The 18,945-nt window shown below is 40.1% G+C and overlaps 1 protein-coding gene across 1 annotated transcript; it reads right to left on the bottom strand.

Annotated features, from left to right (window-relative positions):
• Positions 1-201: 201 nt before the first annotated feature.
• Positions 202-18,211, bottom strand: LOC108680796. The gene is made up of 9 exons (XM_018169699.2): positions 17,154-18,211; positions 16,635-16,831; positions 14,925-15,442; positions 14,351-14,657; positions 13,607-13,714; positions 13,163-13,323; positions 6,209-6,378; positions 4,937-5,050; positions 202-1,716 (listed from the first exon to the last, which is right to left on the bottom strand). The coding sequence occupies exons 1-9, from the start codon at positions 18,132-18,134 to the stop codon at positions 913-915; spliced, it is 3,360 nt and encodes a 1,119-aa protein (XP_018025188.2). The 5' UTR covers positions 18,135-18,211; the 3' UTR covers positions 202-912.
• Between the last annotated feature and the right edge of the window lie 734 nt (positions 18,212-18,945).

Here is an 18,945-nt window from a genome sequence, read left to right as displayed (position 1 = left end):
AACGTTTTCTCTTTAGAGCATTTTCTCATTTATTAAAAAAGGCGCTATTGTGCTCGTCATTTCTGTCCGTCCGTCTGTCCGTGACTTCACATTTTCGTTACGAGAAAATGAGCGCTCTGTCACTCACTACAGTCAGTACTGAGTAATATTTTTTAATAAATGGTGAATTTTTGCGTTATTGTCTTTGCTATTAAATTCCTGGTTAACTTTCGATTTAAGCCAACAAGTGATTTTAATACTTACACCATAACTCGCAACATTATGGCAACTGCGCCCTCATTCACGAAAATATGCATTGCAAATCTGGTAACAACAAACAAAAGGATGAGGAATTAGACTGCGAATTGCCTATAATTCTTCTGTGCTTCTTTCGTTAAGATGCTGGTACACGGAGTACTTATTAACCGATAGTATTAGCTGCAAGCACTTTCCATTGGAATATCCGCTTAATTTTTTCTTCTAATGAAAGTGACTGGGGGCATGGGCCGGTGAGCGACCGACCCAATTGCGGCTGTAGCAGGTGTGACGTGCCCATTTGTGCCGCTCCGTAGGTTTACGAAATAAAATCGATGATGCTTTAAGTTTTTTCTCCTTCCTATCAAGTCCATCGTCGCCACCCACACTATACGTTGATCTATGAAATTTTTGATCTCCTCTGCTTGAGTTGCATCAATTTCACGAATTGTTTCATCAAAAGCCTCTTTAAACTCGCCATTACTGTCACGCTCCAAATAGTTCCATGAAGCGTAAAGTTCACTCAATTGATTTTAATGACACACTGGTGCTTGCGGATGAGAAAATACTGTGTAGCTAATTTTTCCCTCGCGTATAAGCTTGCAGCTGCCATAACTAGAAGGGAAAAGTAATTTCCGATAATACTATCGGCTAAAACTTTCCCCCTTCAAAGGCACCTTAAGGCAGGTCATCTGGAACAAGGTATTTAGTTGCTACTTGTGTTAGAAGAAGTTCAATATTTTTCTTTATTTCTTCCACGTTCTTCTCCAACTTCGTTTGTTGAAGTCTCATTCCTTCCACGTTCTTCTCCAACTTCGTCTGCCTAAGACTTATTTCTTCCTCGTCCTTCTCCAACTTCGTCTGCAGAAGACCCGCTGTTGACGTTTTACTGTGTTGCTCTTGTAGCATCACGGAACTGACATCTCGGAAGAATGACCGCCAGGTCTTTTTCCTATTTTTATTCACATAAAGTGAACAAGCATGCTGTTTACGCAATCTCGGCACGCACTCATCGATGAGCAAGTGGATGTGGAGAAGCGAGACTGCTTGGTTTACTTGGTCCTCTTTCCTGAGTTCATCGATCTTCGCTGTAAAACCTCCGAAGACACTTTTCAGTACGAGTCCCATAATACAGACGATGAAAACAACCAATAATATGTTTGACAGGAATGGGTACGAGACAGAATAGTTATCATTAACAAAAGTGTCATCGTAACTAAAATCGCCCAGCATCAACGTGATGGTCTTCACTAAAGAGTAAGGCATGTAACTGAAAGACGTGTTATCCATTAACAGAAAATGGAAAGATAATGCAAACGCCAGCAAAAATAGGGAAAGAGGCAGAAGAGCCCATGTGAAGTGAAATAGTAGCCTTGTGTTAATTGAAAAGAATCCGGAGAACCGAGGAATCTTGTTCAGAGTTGCCACAACGTGAACCCACACTAGCAGCACTGCCAGCACTTCCAGCTGCCACACCAAGACCTGGAAAGGTCAGGTACAATGTTGATCAAGGGAAAAGATGAAGATGAATTCAAAAGTACAGGGACTAACATATTAAATTTGAGTCAAATCTTACTTTCATGTATAACAAGTCTCACTTGAAATATGTGTCGTTCTTAGATCTGTAAATTTTTGTAATCGAGTAATTTAATTGGAGGTCCTTGGACCAATATAACATCAACTATACAGTCACTGTGTACCACCAACCAAGAGTACATACTATCCTTTAATAAGAAATAAAAGTTGAATTTAATAAGGCGCTAATAATTAATTGGTTGTACAGTAAAGATAGAGTCACCATTTGTCCAGTTTTGAATTTAAGTTAATTTTTACTACACATTAACTACTTGGAAAAAAGTACTGTTTTGATTTATCTGTTGACCGCTTGGATCACCTGGGTAACGTGTGACAACTGTTAAGAGTTTTTAGAAATTTTCTCGTGCTTGGCATAGAACATATTTTGGCGAAAGAAAACTAATTATAAATTGTTCATGCGCCGTGCCGCATTTTGGGAACCACTAGCTGATCCCCCTCTTATTTTGGGAACCACCCCAGTCAAAATTAGAAGCAATGTAGGAGCTGTGCCGGCGCTGAACCAAGAGCATGATAGAAGCATGTGGGAAGCAGGAATCCAGCAAGGATGTCCGCTTATTACGGGGCTCAAAACGTTCTGCGTAAGGCCTTATTTGGGCGCTGGCGCTCGGCTGCAACGAATCAGTCTTGCCGGGCTCCGGCTCACTTACAGCCGACACGCCCTATACGCTGCCCTGTACCTGCTCTCTTCAGGCTTACTTAATTTTCTTTCGGGGATAACTAAAGAATTTTGTCCACACAATTAAACGTTTATTATAATTTTTACACATTTACGAACATTATTCTATATTCTTGTACAACTACTTCTGACAAAAATTCAGCAACATGTTAAGACACTGAATATACACACATCAATAATGCAAAGGGCAGAGCACAGCGTAAAAATAGGATAAAAATAATTAATGCAGTAGTCCTCAATCATAATTAAGTCATATAAACGAGATTAAATGATCATATCTCCTTCCTTAACCAAAAAATTCTCAAACCCCTATTAACCGATGTAGCAAAAATTATATCATTATATTTCGATGCAAGAACTAACATCAACGTAAGTTCAGCGTTACCTCAACCGTCCTACTTGTTATGGTAATACGTTTAAACAGCTTCAAATTAATTTCTGAATCTAGATATGAAAATTCTATGGCCGATTTGCATTTGGTATTTATATAAACACATTAATTGCAAATCGAGAAATCGTCATAAAAAAAGATCAATAAATCAAGGCGTTAATTTAGCAAAACACATTAGATAAAATATATAAAAAAAAATTTGATGGTCAAATTCACACTCGATTATTAATCTAATACCAAAGAATACAGCATAAGCCATCACGTTCACTAGACACGACATTCAACAAACGAGAAGAAATGATGTAGATCACTTGATATCGACATTGGAAAATTTTATAGAAGTACGAAATACCAGCATTAACAACAATTAGGTGCTACTTTTCAGCTTTAAAATCTTTCGTCATCTTGCACCACATGCCAGCCATTCGTAATTGAATACCATGCAATTTATCAAGAAATAATAATTCGATATCTGCAGTCACCGTATGCCAACTAGGCTCGGTAGATTTCACAATAAACCAACATTTTCATACATGTTCTTCACCGGTTATCACGCACGCACAGAGGTGCCTCTGCATGGTGGAAGACGTAGGAGAGGAGATCCAGTCCAAGTACTATGTCGGAGAAGGATGGGAGTGATGTGAGGGACGCCGCAGTCGGTCCAGCGTTAGATTAAAGGTCCAGTGGGGTGCCATGGGCAGCTGAAGAGGTGATGTGTGGTATGATCCGTTGCGCTGCACTCAGGGCTGAGAGGGCTATTTACTGCTCGAATGCGAGCAAGGTACAAGTTAAGTCGCGGTAAGTAGCCAGAGCGGAGCTGGGAGAGCGCTTCTGGCTGCTCTGGGGAGGAAATGCTCGCTGGAAGAGATAGAGGGGGGCAGGGATCAGCCACACCTTGCTAGGAGCTGCTGAGGACAGGTAGGAGGAGACATCTGAGCTGTGCAGGGTGCTGAGGGCAACGGAGTAGGAGTCAGGGGGGAGGGACCCCTTCTCAAGCAAGTAAGACACCGAAGGGAGGAAGCAGGTCGGAAGCGTGAAGCTTCATGGAGCGGGGCTCCGATGTCTGGGTGATGATAGGATAGCAAGGATGGTGCGGTCGTAGGGCGCTGGCAAGGTTGTCAAGCAGAGGAGAGAGAGGTGTTCGGCCAGGGTAAGACCTCAGCTTCGCTGTGCAGGTGGGGAGCTGGGGCCATTTGAAGAAATCCATGTGGCTATGCGGAGAGCAGAATTCTGGATAGTTGGTAACTTAGCGATTGCCGAAGGAGAGGCGTTAGAACCACACTGATGCAGCGTAGGTGATGAGGGACTTATTGAAGGCCTTGAAAGTCCCAAGGAGGGTTTTCTTCTGCTTTCCCCAGCTGGTTCCGGCAAGGGATTTAAGGATGTTGAGTGCCAATATGCGGCTGCTCCCTGTCTCGATTTTTAACAAGGGACAGTTTCCTGAGATTCCTGCTGCAATGCTGCTGCTAAACTGTTCTTCTGCCGTGAACGGCGCAGAATGCGTCTCCGAAATTTAACTGGGACTAGCTGATCATCTTAAATTACCCTCTCATGTAGCAGAGAAATCAATTGAAAAACAACAATCTTACGTACAAATACTGACCTTATCGCCTTATGAAAACGCATTTCGTTTAGCGCTTATGACTGCAGTGTGAACAAAATTTGTAAGCTATAGATTCGATTCCTACCTTGTCCTTATATTACTACATTACCCTAATTAAGTTTATGGTAGATCAACATCGCTTATGTAGGATCTGAGGAGTAGGTATTTATTCTGATTGCCATATTTGTTGGATGTACAATATTAGGCATGAGTAATTGTAATTAATTCGGTCATGCCCAATTAATTTATTTGTAACTCGTAATTTGGTCGGTTAACTATATGCTGCCGTTAATCCTTTATTTTCGATTACAAAACTGATTGGTCATTGAAAATTTCTGTAAAACTGTCGACGATTATAAGAATAAAGTGATATAATTTTGTATAATGAATTACCATTGCCATGCTGTTCCATGTACAAATGTACATTAAAACGAACCTGTCGGCAGCCCAGGACGAAGTCGCAAGCATTCAGCGCCAGCAGGAGCAGCCCCAGCGCCACGATACGCAAATATCGGCTGATTTGGTGAACGTCAACTGGCGCATTTGTTGTCTGTAATAATTATATTCGTTGTAATTATATGAACCTTTAGCAAAATGACTCAACGGTAAAAGTTCCTGTCTTTGCACTGATACAAGATAATTGAGGTGATTTTGCGATAATTGCGTAGGCATGTTATAAACCTATGAGGTGCCATCAAAGGATCCCTTTTCTTAGCTGCCAGTACTAGTAGCTCGCCTAGTGCCCTATCAACCGTTCCGACCCCTTGCCAATGCAAGCACGAGTAGGTCGCCTAGTGCCCTATCAACCGTTCCGACGTCTTGCCAATGCAAGCACGAGTAGGTCGCCTAGTGCCCTATCAACCGTTCCGACGTCTTGCCAATGCCTGTACGAGTAGGTCGCCTTGAGCCCTATCAACAGAGCCGACCCCTTGCCAATGCAAGCAGAAGTAGGTCGCCTAGTGCCCTACATCTGATAAATATTACCGCTGCCGCTCTGACTCACGCAACTTCCTTCTACAAATAAATTATCCCGCAGGAACAATATCTACGCAGTTATCACCCTATGAGCTACGCTCATTGTTGCCTTTTCAAATCACTTGTACCAGCGTAACGGGATATATAACCATATCAGTCTGTCTTGCAGAGCAGTTTGTGACCAATCAAAAAATTTGTCACTGATATTTGTACCCAATAATTTTGTCGGAGCATTCTATACAATTTTCTCTACAAAAGGCGAATTTAATCATTAGGCAGCTTTCTTCAAATAATTTTTTATAAATTTTTATTAATTTTAAGTTGTTGATTTCCTTAATCCTGGATAATTTTTTTCGCCTGAATTTTTTTCACGCGCGAGAACGTTTTGTGTTCAATCGGAGCAACTGCTCGTTTCAATCACCTCTTTGTGCATTAACAATCATGTCCATTTTTACTCAATTGTATGTACTTTTCTTACTATTGACATGAGTAATTACTTTAAAATTGTTGTGAAAGCATGTAAGACACGAATTAAAGTAATGAATATTTGTAACAGCTGCCTAAATGTCGTTTTAGTCCTAATTTCTTCTGTATTGAAAAAGCAAAGGCAATGCATGATTGTTATCAAACCAGCGATTACGAATCATTTAATTCCAGAGTGATTTCCATTTAAAATCAAAATGTTAGAGGACGATAAGTAATTCCAACGATCGATGTACACAAAGATACTCACTCTGCCAAGGTAATAGTACTCGAGAAGAGCATGGAATATGAGGAGGGCCAGAGTCAAAGCTTCGAAAGTGATAATGAGCGGCGCGTGTTGCTGCAGGTGATGGACGGCACAGACGGAACGGTTCCAGGCGGCAGACGACACCTCCATCTCGCCTGCTGAGTCCCAGCCGCCTGTAATATAATAGAAAAGAAGTGTCGGCACTGAAGAAATAGGCCCATGACCTGTTACCGATTCTTGAATTTTTCGTGACTTGATTCACAAGGGATCCGGCCTTTGGAACCCGATCTTTCCATAACTGACGATTGATTGAGATAGCTGCTGGACTTATTGCCTGGTCCGTAATTTGCTGGGCATTTTAAGACTGAACATATGCTCCTGCATAGCTTCGTCTAGCCTGTTCTTGGGGGCGTTCATGGCCATATTCTGTTCTTCTCTTAATGGCCATATTCCGTCAATCCCCTTTTTTTTAACTAAATTTTTGTAGAAGTTTTAATTGAGCCGAGGTGCTTCTTTGTTTGTTTAAAGTTTAAACTAACGAGGTATGTATGATGCGAATAAGAGGTCTATGGAGTTATTCAATTTTTAACGAAACACTATTTTGTAAAAAGTGTCAAAATGGGCCGATTTCCCCCCCCCCCTGGGGCAATGGGCCCATGGGCTTGGGGCAAGGCGCCCACTCCTGTTTCCTTTACCACGATTGCATATTTTTTGTTTTAAATGTGATAAAACAACACTTTACAGTTTAAAATAAGAAAAATGACATAGAAAATATTACAGTCACTAATTTATTAACAACATAAAAAATCATATCATTAACATGAACAAAATATATTCTTGGCTTAAAAACTATCACTGAAGTGAAAAAATATTTCCTTGACATAAAAATATTTATCATTGACTTGAAAAATATATCCTTGCAATAAAAATTCATCCTTGACATAAAAATGTATCATTGACTAGAAAGAATATAGCTTCTTGACCAGAAAAAGAATTCGTTCTAGTTTCGTCCATAATCCAGATATTATGTGGAGGGAATTCGTACTTACTCTTGATTTCAGCCAACACCATAAAAGCTCATCATTTTTTGGCGCAATGGTGTTGGCTGAAATCAACTTTTGACAAGGCAAGAGTCAACAACACGTGCCAAACTTGTTGGTTGAGGAATGCAAATACTCATATTGTGCCGCTCCACAAAATGTTTCGGCCAATCCTTGCCAGCCATTTTTTTATTTGTTAAATAGACGATTTTCTCTTGTCGCTTAGCAACCCTGATTGCAATTCTCCTCATATCTGTACATGTCAGTCCAAACATTCACTTTTGCATATTTTTAATGCGCGTAGCTGTTGCTAATTCCGCTTCTTCAAGGAAGTAGTTATCGCTTCTTCCTAAACAAAGAACTTCATGCAGGTTGCTTCATCTAGCCGTAGTTGTGCCGACACAACGTTTACTGGTCAATATTAACTCATGGTAATTTGTCATTCTTAATTTTCTCCAAGACATTCTAAAGTTCATTTTGAGAATAGTATGCGATATTGGTCTTCCTTTTACAGTTGCATGTAACGTTGTAAGTGTGGAAGAGAGATAAGGGGTCATATGTACGCATAATTAGAAAATAGAACCTGCTGCTTTGAAGCAGCAAATCAAAAAAATTATACTATGTATGCAAAAATCTTACATACATACATATAAAATGTAGTTTGTAATTCAAAAAGCTGGTTATAGTTTTTTAGAGCTCATTGAGACAAATCTAATGATGCATAACACAAGACTTCACCGAGGGGTATTGAGCCCACCATGGGCGCTTGCCCCGTGGCACGCATGGGCCTGTTGCCCCACTAGGCATCATTTCCATTTATATCGTGTCAACATTTTATTTTTAAAGCTAATAGTCTAAACTTGAACTCAAATTTATCCCTATAAATAATATTTTCAAAATATAATTCACAGTATACAAGAGCTTTATATGGAGTAATCGAAAACAGTTTTATTTAGCATAAAAAAACTTTTATTTGGTCTAAAACAGTTATTTTCAAGTAACTTACCAACGCAAACGTTTAGCAAAACGTGGAGCCACACACTTCTTCCCAGTGAAACTGTCGACCGGCGGTAGAGAACACGGAAGGGGGGGGTTGAGAGAGGGAGGAGGGGTTAGGGTTGGAAAAAGTGGCGGGAGAATGAATTTCGTCCGTCATCTAGCTCATTCGCATATTTCGATATTTCTGGTGCCAGTTATGATCAGATCAATTTCTGGTGCCAGTTATGATATTTATTTCACGTCACTAATTTAATACTTTGAATTACGTAAAATTTTTATATGCTCTTCCAGTTTTAACAGGCAAACAGAAACGTTTACGGTCATTCAGGCTTCGCTAAATCGAGATATCAATCAGTTTATCATGAGAAAGTTTTCTAACTTGGATTTACAAAAAACGCGTTAATATCAGTAGATGTTATAGCAAAGAAAATAGCAAGAAAATTCACCATATTTTCAATGAAAATGTGTAAACCAGCACCATCATCAGTTCATAAAATTGATCGAAATTCCTTGCGTTTCGGTGCTGGTCTCCGAAACGTTTTCATTGAACATAGGGTGACTTCATTTGCGCTTTCTTTACGTTAAAACTCTTGGTGAACTTGCGATTTCAGCAGACTAATGATTTGAGTACGTTGTTCATTTTCCCATCAAACTATCGAATGACATGAAGCTAATGCAATAAGATTAATTACTAAACAAATTTAGCTCTAATATTCACTAACATCTAACTGACGGGATCATACGAATGGCTACTTTGTTCATTTATAGAAATTGGTGTATTAGGAATAATATCTATAGCTATTCCTCGATTTGCTAGATGATGGCGAATCATTTGTTCCGTATTATAGTTAAGTAGTTCATAGAGCCTTGCATGGTAAGGTGTCCGCGCGGTCAAGCTGGTACAGGCGTGGACTCCGACGAGGAGGATCTGCGTTCGATTCTCGGAGCTGCCGTCGACGTTTGCAGGTAGTTCATATCGGTATGTAATTTGATGTGTATATTTCCTCGATAATTGAATTTGTTAGGTTCTTAATCCCGTTGCTAAATTCAATACGATGTGAATGTGAAAAACCAATGTCAATACAACCTGTTCTTGCAAGAGAGAAGTCTGGATGATCACAGATAGAGAAGGAAAAGTTATAAGAAATTTTTTCCATATTAATGTTGTAGCGACTAGAGAGATCAAGTATAGGTTAGGGAAGTTGAAGTTAGAGGAACAAAAGGAGAGACTAGAAAGAAGAATTTGATGGCATTGAATACTTTGGTGACGTCCTCGTCTTAATGATATAGCTTTCTGCTAACACCATTGAATTGCGCATGTGAAGGGCCCTGATTTAATACTTAATGCATGTTAAATTCACCTCTTGGTCCGGCCCAACACTTAATAGCTTTCGACGCATTTATTGATTTGCCTCAACGCAGGCCGCAAGGCTCTTATCAGTTACGCGAACCACTTAGTCATTTCACCTGCCACGGTGTGAATATTCGGTTCACTGTATTAACATTATATATTCTAAGTGCGTCTACCGGCTCTTACTAACTTCTATCTTCTTGAGGTTGGGCCGACCTTTACTTATTAACCTAACATATTAACTTTAACGTCACTAATAGGCCATTAAGCCACTTCTGAATACCGCCTACGGCAATATTTTAGAAGGTGTGTATTAGCGCCAATTATCATTGAGATACCTTAAAATCTGCGCATATTGATCATACTTTCTATTGTCTCTTGATATAGATTCTAATAGCCTTGGTTCTATCACTTTCAGTATAATTAAGTTCCTGTCTTACCGTGGATGCAACAGCTGCCTACCCGTCTAGTTGTGACTGGCTCCTCGTCCTATTTAGATATTATCCAGTGCCTGTTGTCAGTTAGGTTTCGAGGTACGATTTGGGGATATTGCCATGCTCAATTATTGCCGTTCAAATTGGAGATATTGAATATAATTGTTCACTTACGAATAATCGGCTCAATGCTTCTTTGCAATTAAACTGGTCATTCCTCATTTCAGCACTAAATGTGGACTCCGCCTCCGAGATTCTCTTGTGCCCTCGGAGATCTGCATTGGACCCTATAAAAGTTATTAGATCAGTTATATTTGCGTTATTTCCTAACAAAGTTTTTTAAATCGTGGTTGACAAAACGGTAAGGTGTAACTGCCGCGTACACTGCCAGAGCGGGCGTTGGGCAGGTTTGAGCAGGCGGTGCTCAGTGCGTGTTGGCAGGACAGAGCACACCTAGGCAGGTACTCGGAGGTTAATTAGCGCTGCTACGCGGCTGGCGATATCGTCTCTAATGCGGACATTTCTGCTCTATCGCGTCCCTACGTCGGCTCTACGGCCGGCGACGGCCTGCTCTATTCCCTGCCCTACATTTTAACTGGGCTTTGCCCTATGCTACCCTACATAGAACACGTTCGCGAATTAAAGAGACTTTACAAACCTCCATTGCGTGGTATTGATACGCAGTGAATTCATCGAAGCTGAACTTGAATGATAAAACTGGAGGCATTATAGGGGAGGAAAATGTGAAATGAGTTAGTTAAAACTAAAAAGAAACGAGAGTACTATAGAATAGGAAATTGCGCTTACAGAACGATCAGCTACATATAGTTTTTTCGACTGTCATTTTAGAACAAACATAATGCACGAAAAAGTTTAATTGTAATTTATATTGCAATTATGCTAAATAAATATTGCATTTTTTTCAAAATTTGTTACGTCCTGTGCACATATTTATTTCCATTCATCTCTCCATTATACTCACAAGTAGTTAGGTAATGTAATGAACCATTATTCTCCAGACATTTGGTGGGTGTACACGGGGCAACTTGCAGCAGCTAGTATTAACGGGTAATATTTTCCGCCACTAGTTTCACCGATAAATAACCTGCTTCACGAGGCAAGTACTGATTGTCAATTATTATTTTTTTGTTGCCTTACGTGAGTGTCCGTGGAGACTGCAAAAAAACTAGTTGAGTCACAGTATCAGTCTCTTGTAAAGTTGTAGTATATCATTTGGCATACCATCCACTCTAATATAACTATTCGTTTTTGAAGAACGTCAATTAATCACTGATCGATGGATTACAATACGCTCGAATATTCCTTTTCGATTTTCATGATATTCTGTTGCATGCTGAATTCTTTTGCCGCCAAAATTATGGCTAAAATAAATAAGCCAATCTAGAAAAGAAAGCATTTGCAATCAATTCATCCAGTATTATCCAGAAACAGTTATGAACAACCGTCAATGAGGGATGAAAAAGTATGACGAGGCGAAAACAAGATTTGCATGATTAGGTGAGATATACAAATTTACTAGATGTTAGGTACAAGCAAATCATTACTCTGTGACATAAACCTTGGCTGTCTTCGTTCTTTATAGCCAATCAAGCCGCCTATAGTTAATACCGTGCATGACTAGCTATGTGTTCCCACCGGTGCCTACAAACTAACAAGTCTATAATTAATTATTCGACGTTGCTCGTTACTCACCCCTGAAGCAGCGAGTTCCTCTTTACACGAAGTAGCCCCAAAAAATTAGTAGCGGTTCCTACTCGCCAGATGTATATAGCACACAACTTGCCCTACGTACAGGCAGGCTTCTAGTATTTCCTATTATTCTGGTGAGTAATTGTCGGAAAGGTTACGAACTTTCGTGTATATGTCTTCATTTTTATAGGTCCATCCCTTTCTGTAAACCATTGAGAACGATTTAATCTTCACCCTTTATTAAATTTACGTCATTATTGTCAATTCTAATAATTTTATTCAAAGCAGTCATTTAGCGGCCGGGCTGGTTGCGACTTTTCTCACTGCTTCCGAGGCTTTCCCTGCAGCAAAGCAGAAATCTTGCATCTCTGGCCGGCAACAGACAGATTCACTTCAACCTTCACACATTCAACTCGTNATTCTAGTTCTAAAGTGATAACTGATTCTAGTTCTAAAGTGATAACTGATTCTAGTTCTAAAGTGATAACTGATTCTAGTTCTAAAGTGATAACTGATTCTAGTTCTAAAGTGATAACTGATTCTAGTTCTAAAGTGATAACTGATTCTAGTTCTAAAGTGATAACTGATTCTAGTTCTAAAGTGATAACTGATTCTAGTTCTAAAGTGATAACTGATTCTAGTTCTAAAGTGATAACTGATTCTAGTTCTAAAGTGATAACTGATTCTAGTTCTAAAGTGATAACTGATTCTAGTTCTAAAGTGATAACTGATTCTAGTTCTAAAGTGATAACTGATTCTAGTTCTAAAGTGATAACTGATTCTAGTTCTAAAGTGATAACTGATTCTAGTTCTAAAGTGATAACTGATTCTAGTTCTAAAGTGATAACTGATTCTAGTTCTAAAGTGATAACTGATTCTAGTTCTAAAGTGATAACTGATTCTAGTTCTAAAGTGATAACTGATTCTAGTTCTAAAGTGATAACTGATTCTAGTTCTAAAGTGATAACTGATTCTAGTTCTAAAGTGATAACTGATTCTAGTTCTAAAGTGATAACTGATTCTAGTTCTAAAGTGATAACTGATTCTAGTTCTAAAGTGATAACTGATTCTAGTTCTAAAGTGATAACTTGATTTTGCTTCGAATTCTAAACTATAAGTGATTCTAATTCTAAAACGATTAACCCTTGATCTCATAGGATGAATGTCGTGACGAGATGTTCATGATAACTGAGGGGGGCACAACTTTCCTCTACCTCTCCAGTGGACGGGCGACTACGGCTTTAGTTTCTTTTTGAATAAATTCAAATTTGAATCTAGAGTATGTCTTCTACCTGTCCTCGCCATGAACTTATTTTCGTCAGTAATGACATACCATTTCCCAGTCATTGTGATAATGACCCTCTTAGGTCCTAGTTAAACTACTGCCACTCGTTGGTCATTTAATAGTTCTGCAGACACTCACCGATGCCCCAGGAGCTGCAGTTGGTGTCGTTGTCAGCAATGAGCATCACGGCTCTAGCAGCAGCCAACGCGTCGCCGTAAGGTGAGCGCGTGTCGTCGTAAGCATGCGTCACCTGCAGGCGCGTCGCGCCGCTGAAGGTGCGCTGCAGACGTTGTGACTCCCTGCCGTGTGCAGGTAGGAATAGCATTGCAATTAAGTAATCATTGTTGCGTAAATAGGATAGATAAGTAAGAGAAGGAATGCCACTTAAAAGGTAAACCAGGGTTGTGCCAGAAGTTGCATTGTAATGGTATAGTTGGAAGTGAACTCGTCAGACGCTCAAGTGAATTTCATAATTCTTCCTGTTTCCAATAATGGCTGAAAAAGAAGTATCAGGCTCTAACCGGATACTTCAAACAAAGTAAATTGGGTTGTTCACTTATAAAGCACTTTTTAATTACGTACCAAGTGAAAAATAAGAGGCAGGTCGCGATGATGGCAGTTACAACGTCAAGTGCCAGGTAGCCATACAGGATCCATTGAGCGTAGCGAAACTTGTTCAGCAGCCACGAGCTGAACGAAGCAAACAAAAATATATAACTCAGTACTCACTGCAGTGAGTGACAGAGAGCGCATTTTCTCGTCGACGAAAACGTGAAGGCACGGACGGACTGAGAGACGGACGGACGGACATGACGAGCACAACAGCGCCTTTTTTCCATAAATGAGAAAATGCACTAAAAATGAACTGGTCAGGTTTTGTCTTACGAAGATTCTTGTGATGAAGTAAATGTAGAAAAAATGTTAAGGTGTGATCTATCACGAACAGCTTATCGACCGCATTTCACAACAAAAGATTTATTCAATTTTATATTTCCAACAGTGAATGAACCAAATTCGTACATAATTAATTGATTAGTATTTATTACATTTTTAACTCGAATGGGCAAATCCAGCATTCGCAATCAAATTATAGAATTGAAAATCTACGTTGGATGCTTCAGTGAAAATGACAAACAAAATACGGCAAGTTCATTTTATTTAAGCGTTTATTCGCATATAGTGGTAGATTAGGCTTTGTAAGCCAAGATCATTGCGTTTATTAAGTTAATATGAATGTCCATTATTCTAAGTTGACCGAGTCATCCTCCTCCAAGCCCTCGATGAAAGCGGGAAGCGTTGAGGAACGATGATGACTAACCAACATACATGGTTAGTCTGTGGCACAGCACTCGGCCGAAATCTTCCCTCAATCTTTCTTCATTCTTCCTTCCTTTAACAGCCTTCAGGAGAGGATGATCTTTGGACCAGCGCATATTGCTGAATTCTTCTGCACCAGGTTCCAGGTGGTTGAACCCATTTGCAGCATCCATGCGTGATATTTTCTGTGTAGAGGATACACTCTCCATTTCAACACCGTCACGGTAGTTGTCCCCTTGCACCGCTTCAGGCACGGGTTTGTCAAAATTCGCAACATCAGGCGCGATTTCGCTGAATGGGGACAATACTCGGTTACCTGTGAGTGCAACAAAACAAAAATGAAAACCTAGATAGAAATGAATACATTTTGGTCATCCAAAATAAATTTGAAATTACTTATTGATCCGCTTTGACTGTCCCCATGGATTACAAGTGATTTGATTGCAAATATACACTACACTGAAGATCGAGATAGTCTCGAGTCTATGTTTATACAACCTTAAATTTATTATTCAGCAAATGCTAGTTTATGTACAATTTCAGTCACTTCTGCAAATATTTTTATTGCCTTACTCCACCTCACCTTCTATCCTGTAATAGAAGCATTCAAAAGGAGTGTAGTTGTGAAGTTCCCTGTTGCCGTCTCGAGGAGAAATGTGTTTATCCATTGCTTGGCAGGCCAAGTCCGGGTGTTTTGTGATGAGCAATGCAAAGGAGTCACATGGTTTTAACGCTTTAGGAACATCCTCCTGGCTGCTGCTGGAGACAAGCTGGTGAGTATTGTTACAGAATTGTCCGTCAAAAGCTACGGGGCACCACGGACTCTCAATCACCGCTCCAAGAACAGCTTTTTTGAAAGAGGAATTTTTAGCAACCTGTCTCTCTGAGGCAGAAATTTTGGCCGCCTGCTTCTTCAAAGCAAAATCCTTGGCGGCCGGCTTCGTCAAGGCTGAATCTTTGGCTGGCTGATCCTTTTTGGCTGAATCATTGGCTGGCTGCTTCTCCTTGGGTGACTCTTTGACTGTCTGCACCTTCAAGGCTGACTCTTTGGCTGGCTTCTTCTTCTTGGCTGTATCCTTGGCGGTCTGTTTCTCGCCAGTTCTTCAAAATTAAATTTCATTGACAAATTATAAATTCCAGGACCTTCCCACGCAAAGTTGTCTCAATCACCAAATGCAGACAGTATTTGGAAAAAATGTACTAATATCTATTGTTCGTTATCTGTGCGAATACAACTGTTTCATTCACTTATTTACGTAAGGGACATTTAATGCATGAGAACCTTTCCAAATCGTGGTTCCATCAAATCATGTGATCGTGTTTACAGCACCAGCATAAAACGAATGCATAATAATGATTCTGCACTGTCAAATGGTTAATGCACGAATATCTAATTAAGGGGACCGTCTCGCGCAAATAATAAATCGTATACCTTTGAGCGGATCATTCTGAAATTCGGTACACATATGTAAAATGTAAAACAAAATTGTTTTTGTTCGTGTGCATTTTTCGAGAAAAACGAAAGAAAACGTGAAATTAAAATAAAACGAAGAAATAAAGGGGTACTTTAGAAATCAATCTCCTCCTACAGTATATATGCTACAAGGCCGAGACACATGTCATTCGATCCGTAAAGACCATATCTAGCGTTCACGTGTTCAGTTTTTTCAATTTCGAATTTGTTCCTGATGGAGGGGGATTTAAAGAAAAAAAAAATTCTCCCCCCCTCCCCCTTTTTCTAATATACAATCCAAACTATAATGAAATCGGAAAAACTATACACGCAGTTTGTAGAGCTATACCTTACGAATAGAATGATATATCTCCCATTACTGTAGCTTGAAAACTGTAGGAGGAGATAGGTTTTCCGTGACAATAAGTTGAACTTTTCAGGACGGCGCGACAAAGTTTCGTGCGCCTCGAAATAGGCACTCAATAGCTAATTACTTTATATCTAATTAGTTAAAGAACTCTCCCACCCGCTTCCCTTTAAAGAGACGTCATGAACGTAAATATTGGCGTAGAGCGATGGCAGTGTTACCATTGGAAAGAGCATAATTCCAGCTTTCAGATGAGCACAAAAACCGGAAAACGCCAAATTGAAAATTTTAGGCGAGACGGTCCCCTTAACGATTAGCTATAAGAAATAAAATTCTTGATAGAAAATCTATTACCTTCAACCAGGTTAACTGGTGCTCAGTTATGAATATTAATAATAGTATTAGACAATGGAATTTGATTGATTTCACCAATATTCTCAGAAAAGTGTAACACTTAACATACGTATACTTACATGTCTGTATCGTTCAGGCACTGCTTGAAGTATTTGTGTAGTCGGACGCACAAACCATCTTTTTTATCGATTTCCATTTGGGAAAGCAGGAATTTGAAAAGCTCGCCATGTCTGCCGTGAAATGCTTCGTCTACAGGATAATGACCAATTGCATCCTTGACCTTGCATCTCAAATTTTTCAGACAATTCTCATTTTTCTGCGGTCAGAAACGCATTTCTTTCATCTAGTATTCCAGGTTAACTAAACTAAAGACCAGGCAAGTGGTCAATGAAACATTTATTCTTTCAAATGCAAAAAATCATATATTATAATTCAACACCGATCAATCAAAAAGCTAAACATGTTTAGGCTGGTAGCTATCACCATGAAAAAATTTCATTTCACTATTGAAACATCGTTGGATAATTAGCGAATTGAGTTCATACTATTGAAACGTCGCATTGCGGTTAATAAATCATTTACTGTTGGCAAAATAAAGATACTATTTATACAATCAAGGAAATTGATGCGTAACTCACCGTCCAGTTTGTCAACAGAAGTTTTGAACATTCCAAATGGCCATTCCTGGCGGACAAATGCAGTGGGTGGCGTTCCATTTTTCTAAGTTCGCTGAAACCATTTGGCTCCAGATTGCGTAGAAGCAACCGCAAGCATTCCTCGTGCCCATTCTGCGCGGCAATGTGCACAGCACTGCTGGGATTTTGTTTTGTGCATTTCAAGACATCAGGTTTGTTCTCCAGGATGGAGCAGAGAATATCCCGAACTCCGCACATAGACGCCAAGAACAAAGGAGTTTCCCCCTTATTGTTGGGTAAGTTTACAATCTCTTTGGCGCTTCTGAGCAACTCGTTCCGAACTATTCGTCTTTCTTCTTCTTGTGGTTCTGTTTTTGACGCACTTTTCTTTGCCAATAAGTGCAGCGGTGTGTTACCATCTATGTTTGTTTCCGTTCTGCTCACTTTGGTGTTTTCAATTAAAGCTTTCGCGGATGAAAAACTTCTATTACTAATAGTGATATGGAGTAAGCTGTTTTTAAATTTATCGCGATATGCCTCCAAATGTTTATGAAATTCTGCTTTTTTAGCCATTATTCCAAGGTTCTTCAACTTTTTCTTCGCGGCCTGATCAGTGAGTTCTGTAATGACTTTCTCATTCAGGAGATATTCCGGAGTTTTTTTCAACATGTATGCGAAACCCTCTGGATCGTGAGCCGCGGATGAATGTAACGGTAGAAAACCTTGATTGTCTGTTATTGAACAATCTGCTACGAGCTCCTCAACCAAATAGGAGATAACTTGTTCCATGCCCGTGGATGCCGCGTAGTGCAGGGCAGTCTTACCGTCCGAACATCTCATGTTCACGTCAGTGCCCGCAAGTTTCTTACAAATGCCCAAGTATCCCAATTCGGTAGCAAGCATCAGAGCCGTGCGTCCCTTGCTGGTGCGCATGTTCATAAATTCGAGCGTTGAATCGTGACTTTCTGCTTGAAAATTGTTCATTTTTTGCACGGCTGTTAAAAGATGTGCGACGCATTGCTCTGACTTGTGGTGCGCGGCCAAGTGAAGTGGAGTACACTCCTCTTCTGCCGACTCCACACGTCTTTTGGCTCCGGCTCGGCGGACAAACGGACACAACTCCATCGGGTTTCCTCCACAATCCAATAAAATCTTCATGATATTGGGGCTTCCTTTGATCGCTGCCTGATGAATGGCAGTGAGCGATTCCTTGTTCCTTTTGTTTATGACCTCAGGCGTCAGGTAAGCTTGAACCATCCCGCACAGCTGTGTTAAATCATGTTTTACCATGTAATGCAGAGGCGTATTTCCATGCGCATCAGTTTCAGCAAGCAAAGCGCGCTTTTCCTCGATGATTAATTTTGAGAATTCGTCAGGTGCATTTTCTATAGCCACGTGGAGGACAGTTTTGTCTTTGTCGTTCCTAGCAAGCAGCGTTTCCTCCGTTGCGTGACGTAGCAGAAGTTTCAGCACTTCAAATGACCCTTCGCCTCCCTTCAGCACCGCCTTGTGCAGCAACAGCTGTTCTCTGATCTCGTCGTCATGAGAGGCGCCCTCACTCAGGATTCGCTGCAGCGACTGAACATCGCTCTTTTCGATGGCCTGCGCCAAACTTCGCACGATTGGCGATTGCGACCTTAAAACCCGAATAGAAATGAATATTTATATCCAAAGCGCGACAAATCATCAATTTATTAATAATTGAATATTTTTCTCGACCATTATTCACGAGTCAATTCAGAAACAGAGTTCACGAATCTAACAACATTAGTTGGCACAATAAATTTCTTGGTGA

This window comes from Hyalella azteca, unplaced genomic scaffold (genome assembly GCF_000764305.2).
Source record: "Hyalella azteca isolate HAZT.00-mixed unplaced genomic scaffold, Hazt_2.0.2 contig1089, whole genome shotgun sequence".
NCBI lineage: Eukaryota > Metazoa > Arthropoda > Malacostraca > Amphipoda > Hyalellidae > Hyalella > Hyalella azteca.
This window is presented reverse-complemented; position numbering and strand designations above follow the sequence as displayed.